An 11411-nucleotide genomic window follows, 5' to 3' on the forward strand; every position below is an offset into this window, starting at 1 on the left:
CTGGAAAATGTGGGGCAGAGGTTCATCGTTGGCATCCAGGGAGTGTGTGTGCAAAGTTTGGCATCGACCGGGTTAACGGTGCCGGAGATTAGCTGTTCACAGACGGACGGAAGGACGGAAGGAAGGACGGACACACGGACGGAGTGCAAAACATACTCTCTCCCCATGCCTTCGGCCTTCGGCCTGGTGGAGACAAAAATGGGATCAGGGGCACAAAAAGAAAACGTGATCGGGACATTCCTAGAAATCATAGTTTCTAATTTAATTCAGCCTGTCCTCAAACCACATCAACCCTTTCTGGCTGCCATCCATCCCTAGTCTTGGCGTGTCACAACAGGCCAACACTCTTGAGAAAATATAGGCTAGCTGATCTGCAACAGTGCTTCTCAACCTTTTTGGGCCATGATTGACAATTTGACACCCCAAAATAATCCTATGTGAACTGGGGACCCCCCCTGGGTCCCTGGGGACCACCCTGACAAACAATTGATTTGAATTCAATGTAGGAGCAAGGAGTTAGGAGCTAGGAGTTGAGACATTCAATTTAGTTTGACTTGTGAAAATAGCCGATCTACGAGATCACAATAGCTTGTGGATAGTCTATTTAAATTATTTGACAATTTGATCAACGTTTGACCAGTATTCGAATGGTATGTCTGTCATTTTTGGTGCAAGTAATGGTCCTTTTCTTTGCTTTCTATTTTAGGCATTATAAAGGTTACTTAACTATAGTCAGAGCCATCTGGGAGAGAACGGTTACCGATCTGCAATGAGCTGTTTTTAGCACAGACATTTGGACTCGGTAAGGGAAGAATAAAGAAGGGGGCCCGAGTACAGACCCCTGGGGGACCCCGCCGGCCAACAAAGCATTAGCCTGTGGGGGGTTTAATAAGTGCTTAATCAGGTTAAGCCCATGAATGATTTATTCTATAGGGACAACAGTTGGCTTTTGACAACGAACCAAACCACCATATACGGCACAAAGAGCGGATAACGTCATTGGAGTTACCACGGCGCCTGTGCAACGTGTAGTGGCGTGTCACACTGTGTTGTTTTTGGAAGCAAATTTAGATTTTATAGTCTTTTGAATATAGTTTATTTAGTTTTAGTCAGCTGAACACCGGAGCTGAAATAACGTTGAGCGGTGGTGAGTAAAAACAGAGAGAAGGGCTGGAGCGGTGGCGGTGGTTTGCTCTTCACCGTGGCTCGTGACGTCATGTTGTAGTTCGGTGGTCACCTCACCACCAAAAATCCAGTATGAGCTTTTAGTCGACTAACATGTATTTTGGCGGGCCTTGCTGAAAATAGCAGATCTACGAGCTCACAACGCGTCACACTGCGACGCGTTGTGAGCTTGTAGATCTGCTATTTTCAGCATGCAACCAAGTGTAAAATGACTTATACTGGATCTCTTATCCACTAGTCCCTTCCTAACATTTTAGTCTAGTTTTTATCTGTTGAAAACTGACGTAATTAATTGTCAATACATTTAGTCTTCCTCGGTGAAAAAAGGTAGTCGACGAACGTTTTTCATCTTAGTTTTAGTCGACAAAAACAACACCGGTGTCACATGACACGTCCCATGTTCATACGTGTGAATATTCATACGCTCTCTATGAATTAATCATATACAACATGCTATGGGCCTCACACAGAGAGAGGAGAGGACATCTCTATATTAATCATATACAACATGCTATGGGCTTCACACAGAGAGGAGAGGACATCTCTATATTAATCATATACAACATGCTATGGGCTTCACACAGAGAGGAGAGGACATCTCTATATTAATCATATACAACATGCTATCGGCCTCACACAGAGAGGAGAGGACATCTCTATATTAATCATATACAACATGCTATCGGCTTCACACAGAGAGGAGAGGACATCTCTATATTAATCATATACAACATGCTATGGGCCTCACACAGAGAGGAGGACATCTCTATATTAATCATATACAACATGCTATCGGCCTCACACAGAGAGGAGAGGACATCTCTATATTAATCATATACAACATGCTATGGGCCTCACACAGAGAGGAGAGGACATCTCTATATTAATCATATACAACATGCTATGGGCCTCACACAGAGAGGAGAGGACATCTCTATATTAATCATATACAACATGCTATGGGCTTCACACAGAGAGGAGAGGACATCTCTATATTAATCATATACAACATGCTATCGGCCTCACACAGAGAGGAGAGGACATCTCTATATTAATCATATACAACATGCTATCGGCTTCACACAGAGAGGAGAGGACATCTCTATATTAATCATATACAACATGCTATGGGCCTCACACAGAGAGGAGGACATCTCTATATTAATCATATACAACATGCTATCGGCCTCACACAGAGAGGAGAGGACATCTCTATATTAATCATATACAACATGCTATCGGCCTCACACAGAGAGGAGAGGACATCTCTATATTAATCATATACAACATGCTATGGGCTTCACACAGAGGAGAGGACATCTCTATATTAATCATATACAACATGCTATCGGCTTCACACAGAGAGGAGAGGACATCTCTATATTAATCATATACAACATGCTATGGGCCTCACACAGAGAGGAGAGGAGAGGACATCTCTATATTAATCATATACAACATGCTATGGGCTTCACACGACGCATCGGAGAGGAGAGGACATCTCTATATTAATCATATACAACATGCTATCGGCCTCACACAGAGAGGAGAGGACATCTCTATATTAATCATATACAACATGCTATGGGCTTCACACAGAGAGGAGAGGACATCTCTATATTAATCATATACAACATGCTATCGGCTTCACACAGAGAGGAGAGGACATCTCTATATTAATCATATACAACATGCTATCGGCTTCACACAGAGAGGAGAGGACATCTCTATATTAATCATATACAACATGCTATGGGCTTCACACAGAGAGGAGAGGACATCTCTATATTAATCATATACAACATGCTATGGGCTTCACACGACGCATCGGAGGAGAGGACATCTCTATATTAATCATATACAACATTCTATCGGCTTCACACGACGCATCGGAGAGGAGAGGACATCTCTATATTAATCATATACAACATGCTATGGGCCTCACACAGAGAGAGGAGAGGACATCTCTATATTAATCATATACAACATGCTATCGGCCTCACACAGAGAGGAGAGGACATCTCTATATTAATCATATACAACATGCTATCGGCCTCACACAGAGAGGAGAGGACATCTCTATATTAATCCTATACAACATGCTATCGGCCTCACACAGAGAGGAGAGGACATCTCTATATTAATCATATACAACATGCTATGGGCCTCACACAGAGAGGAGAGGACATCTCTATATTAATCATATACAACATGCTATGGGCCTCACACAGAGAGGAGAGGACATCTCTATATTAATCATATACAACATGCTATGGGCTTCACACAGAGAGGAGAGGACATCTCTATATTAATCATATACAACATGCTATGGGCCTCACACAGAGAGGAGAGGACATCTCTATATTAATCATATACAACATGCTATGGGCTTCACACAGAGAGGAGAGGACATCTCTATATTAATCATATACAACATGCTATGGGCTTCACAGAGAGGAGAGGACATCTCTATATTAATCATATACAACATGCTATGGGCTTCACACAGAGAGGAGAGGACATCTCTATATTAATCATATACAACATGCTATGGGCTTCACAGAGAGGAGAGGACATCTCTATATTAATCATATACAACATGCTATGGGCTTCACACAGAGAGGAGAGGACATACATGTGACAGAAGAACTGCAGTGTTACAGGAGAATTCCAGATCAACCCTTTTCTTACCATAATATATACAGGGCTCTGGACAGGGAACACTGCCCAGGGTCCATATACAGGGCTCTGGACAGGGAACACTGCCCAGGGTCCATATACAGGGCTCTGGTCAGGGAACACTGCCCAGGGTCCATATACAGGGCTCTGGTCAGGGAACACTGCCCAGGGTCCATATACAGGGCTCTGGACAGGGAACACTGCCCAGGGTCCATATACAGGGCTCTGGTCAGGGAACACTGCCCAGGGTCCATATACAGGGCTCTGGTCAGGGAACACTGCCCAGGGTCCATATACAGGGCTCTGGTCAGGGAACACTGCCCAGGGTCCATATACAGGGCTCTGGACAGGGAACACTGCCCAGGGTCCATATACAGGGCTCTGGTCAGGGAACACTGCCCAGGGTCCATATACAGGGCTCTGGACAGGGAACACTGCCCAGGGTCCATATACAGGGCTCTGGTCAGGGAACACTGCCCAGGGTCCATATACAGGGCTCTGGTCAGGGAACACTGCCCAGGGTCCATATACAGGGCTCTGGTCAGGGAACACTGCCCAGGGTCCATATACAGGGCTCTGGTCAGGGAACACTGCCCAGGGTCCATATACAGTGGAGCTGGCCTGTTCTGACATCACAACACTCCATATTTGGGCATGCCAGAACTCTATAGGAATAAAGGGACACAGAGAGACAGATACAGAAATCTCCATATATGGGCATAAAAGGGACACAGACAGATAGGTGGAACTGGTACAACGGGTAAGGCATAGCCTGGGTGAGGCATGGATCTCCAACTTCCATCATTACCGACTCAGTGCTCCACAGCCCGGCACCGCTCTAGTTATGTCCAATAACGAGTGGTACAGGTGACAAAGGACATAACTCCATCCAAAGCTAATTTTGACGAGACGGGCAGGAAAGCAATCCCAGATAAAGGCATTTGTAAAGATGTTTACAATGTGTGGATGCGCGCGGGCGGCCATCTTGCTTACGGTAACATGTTGGCGCTCAACCGCTGAATTGGCATAGATCTATCATGTCAAAAGCAGTGAATGTGTTTAAAGGTTTAACAAAAAGTCGCTTGGAAACTAACTACCAGTGCAACAAAAACAAAATAGCAATATCTATGCAGTGATATTAGTCCGGTCATGCCCTGAGGCGTGTGTATGGGAAGGGGTGGGGGGGGGGGCATGTGGGGGGGGGGGGGGGGGGGGGGGGGTGACTTATGAGTAAGCCACACCTATCTCTGGGTGCAGAATGCTGCTCCTGCTCACCATTCCATTCACAACTCTTATGCAGCATAGTAACACTGCTAAAGGAGGCCTTCGGCCATCTTCAACCTGATCTTCGTATAATACTTGGTCTACTCCAGGGAGGCACGTACACACACAGACAGACATCCAAGGGGGCTTCAGCCGATGCCCTTTTACCCGTCTGTAAAACAACTGCCCTCTCCAGACCACGAATGCAGCATTTACTATGGTGTGTAAAACAACTGCCCTCTCCAGACCACGAATGCAGCATTTACTATGGTCTGTAAAACAACTGCCCTCTCCAGACCACGAATGCAGCATTTACTACATGGTGAAAGACATGCTAATGCCCCCTTTTCCTTTTCCATGCCATACCCGAAGGCAGCATTCAGGAGAAATGCCTTTTTCTGAATTTGAAACGCAGCATTTTACGATGAAAGAATTTGTTTAGAAATGTTTGACAAACACCACATCTCCAGCAGCTAAAGAGTGCAGGCCGGGTTTGTGCCTTGAAAATAGCAGATCTACAAGCTCTCAACGCGTCGCAGCATGACGCACTGAGAGTGTGTAGATCTGCTAGTTTCGAGGCACAACCCAGAGTTGAGTTAGACAAGAAGGTGTGCCATAATAATGAATTGAGCATCAGCCCAGAAGAGCCATTACACAAAAGATGAGGTTGAACATTGACGGAGTGGACGGAGGGCCCTTATAACGACATGCCTGTTTCCCCTCTGGAAGACATGAATGGCAACAACGCCAATGCCTGAATTCATGAACTTTACACGCACACTTTTTAAACGGGGCTCTGTGGTTTAATATGCATATCCAACTGGGGAGTGGGATGATCCTTAAAATGCAAAGTGTTGAGAATAGCCTGATATACAGTTAGTGTACCTAACATCCCTCTGGGTTCTATAGTCTCTATAATGCATGTGATTTAGTTCCATGGCTTTGTACTAGACTAGAGAGTTTGCTCTGGATTTATAACTTCAATAATCAGAAATACTAGATTGTACAGCCAGTGCACGGCATTTACCAAAGAACAAATAATATTGAAAATACATCCTAATTATATTTCAGAATCTATAGTTCCATAACCCATGTGACCCAGCAGAAAGTCTGTTGTAATATTAGGAACTCTGCATTGGCGATAAAAATATGAATACACTTTGCATGACAGGATCTCCCGGCAGAAACATCTGTTTACTCACCATGCTAGTCTCAAAATGAGATTGATTAATTAAATTACACATTAACACATTCCCTGCGGATCACGACATTCCCCACTTTTGTTTGCATTGTTTAATTCGCTGTTTTTTTTGGGATGCACACGCAGATTAGACACACCAACGAAACAACTGTCGGACATGCGGTCAAACATGAGTGCTCGTGATTATGGTTAGGTTATGGTTTGAGGTAGGTTATGGTTAGGTTACGGTTTGAGGTTTAGGTTGTCGGTCCAATGACAGTCGGACCAATAGGGTTTGAGGTAGGTTATGGTTAGGTTACGGTTTGAGGTTTAGGTTGTCGGTACAATGACAGTCGGACCAATAGGGTTTGAGGTAGGTTATGGTTAGGTTACGGTTTGAGGTTTAGGTTGTCGGTCTAATGACTGTCGGACCAATAGGGTTTGAGGTAGGTTATGGTTAGGTTATGGTTTGAGGTTTAGGTTGTCAGTCCAATGAAAGTCGGACCAATAGGGTTTGAGGTAGGTTATGGTTAGGTTATGGTTTGAGGTTTAGGTTGTCAGTCCAATGAAAGTCGGACCAATAGGGTTTGAGGTAGGTTATGGTTAGGTTATGGTTTGAGGTTTAGGTTGTCAGTCTAATGACAGTCGGACCAATAGGGTTTGAGGTAGGTTATGGTTAGGTTATGGTTTGAGGTTTAGGTTGTCAGCCCAATGACAGTCGGACCAATAGGGTTTGAGGTAGGTTATGGTTAGGTTATGGTTTGAGGTTTAGGTTGTCAGTCCAATGAAAGTCGGACCAATAGGGTTTGAGGTAGGTTATGGTTAGGTTATGGTTTGAGGTTTAGGTTGTCAGTCTAATGACAGTCGGACCAATAGGGTTTGAGGTAGGTTATGGTTAGGTTATGGTTTGAGGTTTAGGTTGTCAGCCCAATGACAGTCGGACCAATAGGGTTTGAGGTAGGTTATGGTTAGGTTATGGTTTGAGGTTTAGGTTGTCAGTCTAATGACAGTCGGACCAATAGGGTTTGAGGTAGGTTATGGTTAGGTTATGGTTTGAGGTTTAGGTTGTCAGCCCAATGACAGTCGGACCAATAGGGTTTGAGGTAGGTTATGGTTAGGTTATGGTTTGAGGTTTAGGTTGTCAGTCTAATGACAGTCGGACCAATAGGGTTTGAGGTAGGTTATGGTTAGGTTATGGTTTGAGGTTTAGGTTGTCAGCCCAATGACAGTCGGACCAATAGGGTTTGAGGTAGGTTATGGTTAGGTTATGGTTTGAGGTTTAGGTTGTCAGTCTAATGACAGTCGGACCAATAGGGTTTGAGGTAGGTTATGGTTAGGTTATGGTTTGAGGTAGGATGTCGGTCCAATGACAGTCGGACCAATAGGGTTTGAGGTAGGTTATGGTTAGGTTACGGTTTGAGGTTTAGGTTGTCAGTCTAATGACAGTCGGACCAATAGGGTTTGAGGTAGGTTATGGTTAGGTTACGGTTTGAGGTTTAGGTTGTCAGTCTAATGACAGTCGGACCAATAGTATGTCTAAACTAAAGCCTGTACACTCTTTTTAATCACTTTCAAGAGATACACGGTTTCCGTCGGACACAGTAGGATACGTCACACGTTTGGATCACGTGACCGAAAAAAAGACACTGGCTTCTGGGAAATTGAGGCGCAATGCAAAGTCTACGAGGACCAATGGCGGCGCCGTGTGCCCCAGTTCCTCACTACTACTGCTTCTGTTGGGACTGTGGAGTATGTTTGGACACTATTACAAACGATCACACTATTCACCAACCAATCAATCAATCACAATCACAGATCGGCTATTAAAAAAGAAAAGAACCTTTTTTTGAAAGGTTTGAGTACTTTTCTATTGGTACTGTATTAAAGTGCATTATATGGCCTAATAAATCAACATTTATTAGGCCACGGACCCCCCATTTGAAAACATGCCAGTGACCCCCGATAAGGGAGGATTCTTACGGCTCTAGCAGTGATTCCGAAACATATTCATTTCATGGACCCCCCAGTTTCACGCGCATTAGGCTACGGACCCCCGATTTAATGGCATTTATATCTCTGGTGCCCCAATTTATATTGTAAAACCACTGTTAATTTAACTCTTAGAGTGTACAAATGGAACCAAATGGACCCATTAGGGTCCATTTGGTTCCATTTGTACACTCTGAGTTACAGACCCATAAGGGTCCATTTGGTTCAGGTACCTCAGGTACCCCCAGGGGTCCCCGGACCCCACTTTGGGAACCCATGTTCTACAGACAGACAGACAGACAGACAGACAACAGTGAAATGCTTTCATGGTTCATAATTCATACTAGTGACCACATGCATTATGTATGGATGGACGGCTCTGCTCTGACTGTGACCTTCTCCTCTGAGTCTCTGCTCTGACTGTGACCTTCTCCTCTGAGTCTCCACTGTGTCTCCTCTGAGTCTCCACTGCTCTGACTGTGACCTTCTCCTCTGAGTCTCTGCTCTGACTCCTCTGAGTCTCCACTGCTCTGACTGTGACCTTCTCCTCTGAGTCTCCACTGTGACTCCTCTGAGTCTCTGACTGTGACCTTCTCCTCTGAGTCTCCGCTGTGTCTCCTCTGAGTCTCCACTGTGTCTCCTCTGAGTCTCCGCTGTGTCTCCTCTGAGTCTCCGCTGTGTCTCCTCTGAGTCTCCGCTGTGTCTCCTCTGAGTCTCCGCTGTGTCTCCTCTGAGTCTCCGCTGTGTCTCCTCTGAGTCTCCACTGTGTCTCCTCTGAGTCTCCACTGTGTCTCCTCTGAGTCTCCACTGTGTCTCCTCTGAGTCTCCACTGTGTCTCCTCTGAGTCTCCACTGTGACTCCTCTGAGTCTCCACTGTGTCTCCTCTGAGTCTCCACTGTGTGAACATTTAGCATCCAGGAAATCACATGCTGTCTCTTCTGCGAAAAATGAATGAATCGAAGTATATATCGATTATCGAAATTAAAACAGCAACATTGACTATGTATCGTATCGTTTTGCAAAGTAAATAATCGATTGTATCAATAAAAAAAAATTGTGCGTGGTATTTAGAAATATTTAGAAGATAAAAACTGTAGTTTAAAATAATGTCAATGTATTTTAAATAGTTACTGTATCAATTTCAAATCATTGAATCGTATCGTATCGCCATAATGAACCAATATGGTCCATGTATCATATTGTCAACCATGTATCGTGATACGTATCGTATCACTGTTGACATGTATCGTTACACTCCTACACGTCGCCCATTTTCAACCTCAACTTCTCCCTCTAGATCGCTGGTTTTTTCAGCGATCAAATCAAGGTCCCTTATCTTCTGTTTATGCACCAAGTCACTGTCTGTCTGTCTGTCTGTCTGTCTGTCTGTCTGTCTGTCTGTCTGTCTGTGTAATCCACGTAACTCGGGAAGCGTTCGCCCCACCGACTTCAAATTCGACACACGCGTTCCACGTCACCACAGGGGGTGCAATGCTCGGTGTAGAGTCGGGCGGACCCACGGTTGTCCAGAACCAGCACAAAAAGGCCTCTGCCCCGGGCTCTGGATTGCAGGGCCCCTGCCCTGTATGATAAAGAGCACCCCTCATTTCACCCGGGTGTGATATTTTTGTATCCTGATGACTGCTAAAATGGCACAAAATTAATTTCCGCAATATGGACACAAACATTGAAGTATCTATATCTATGCTGGCTAGTGGCTACTACAGTAGGCGTTGCTAAATGTCTAAATCCCACCCGACCACGCACGCCTTCTTGCAATGACAGAAAGTTACGCAATAATAGTACAGCCTGACAGACGAGCCCCGACACACACATAGCAATGTGATGACGGTACTGTACTACAGTAGCCTCCTAGACATAGTGTACTACAGTAGCCTCTTAGACCTGGAAGAGCACTGCTTTATTTAATTCACCTCAAGGTCCATTATTTATTTATTCTGCATTTGAGCCACAGGGAACCACCATTTGATGACATTTAGCCTCTCAGAACCAAACAACTAAACCATTAGGAGAGATAACAGGCAAACAATTCTTCTACATTGTCTAATTGTGTAGACTTTTGGAAAGATTAAGTAACGCAGATGTTTAACAATAATTTAACCCGTACGGGTCCCTTTGGTTTCATGTTACGCTCTCAAGAGTTAAAGATCTATAATAACAACAAGGGTCCATTTGGTTAGCAACTCTCGTCTCTCCATCATTTAGCTGCATGCAAATTGGGGACCACCTGGAACCCCCTCCTCAGGACCACTGGTTGAAAACCCCACACACACACACACACACACACACACACACACACACACACACACACACACACACACACACACACACACACACACACACACACACACACACACACACACACACACACACACACACACACACACACACACACACACACACACACACACACACACACACAAACCTTTAACTTGAGTCTCATATTCGGCGATAATCTCTTTGTCCTTCTTGATCTTCGCCTGAGATGATGATGACATGTTGTTCTGCTGGACAGTCAGTAGCCTACTGGACCGAGCGACTGATCCCACACACACACCACCGCCTCTCTCTCTCTCTCTCTCTCTCTCTCTCTCTGCTCCTCCAACCAGTCACCAACAGAAGAGATACGTATTGATGCAGGAGGATCAAATAGATCGACGTGCGCGCTGTGCGTGCGTACCGTGCGTGCCAGAAGAACTTCAGTCAGTCAGTCAGTCAGTGAGAGAGAGAGATTGCATCCATGGACAAAGGCTGCTGTCTGTCGGGTTATTCCAATACTACCACAGCTGTCTGCCTGCCTGTCTGGAGGTTATCCTGGGCTCCGATGATCAGTGACCGAAGCCTGGCTGCTTCCAGAAGGCTAGCTGCGTTCGCTGTTCGCTGTGTTGTGTTCAGTGTTGTTCACGCACAGAAAAAGTGTGCATGATCCAATCCCGCCGCCCTGCTGTGGCTGTATGGGAGTCTGTTGTTGTTGTTGTGAACGACCCACCGCGGATCATTGTGGCATGGCTTTGGATTGGAATCGCAAAGCAAACGGGTGTCTGTCTCTGTTCAGCTGCGGCGGCGCGGTGCACACATTGCGTTGTTTTCCACC

The 11411-nt window shown here is 45.2% G+C and overlaps 1 protein-coding gene across 1 annotated transcript in view; it reads right to left on the reverse strand.

The window, feature by feature from the left end:
* Positions 1-10892, reverse strand: part of LOC306914528 (SLIT-ROBO Rho GTPase-activating protein 3-like) — a 153766-nt gene extending 142874 nt beyond the window's left edge. Inside the window, exon 1 of the mRNA XM_079491598.1 lies at positions 10743-10892. Within this exon, the coding sequence (XP_079347724.1) occupies positions 10743-10815 (73 nt within the window). The 5' untranslated portion in view covers positions 10816-10892. The remainder of the gene's footprint in view (positions 1-10742) is intronic.
* Between the last annotated feature and the right edge of the window lie 519 nt (positions 10893-11411).

The sequence above is a fragment of the Electrona antarctica genome (genome assembly GCF_951216825.1).
Source record: "Electrona antarctica genome assembly, chromosome: 21".
NCBI classification, from domain to species: Eukaryota; Metazoa; Chordata; class Actinopteri; order Myctophiformes; family Myctophidae; genus Electrona; species Electrona antarctica.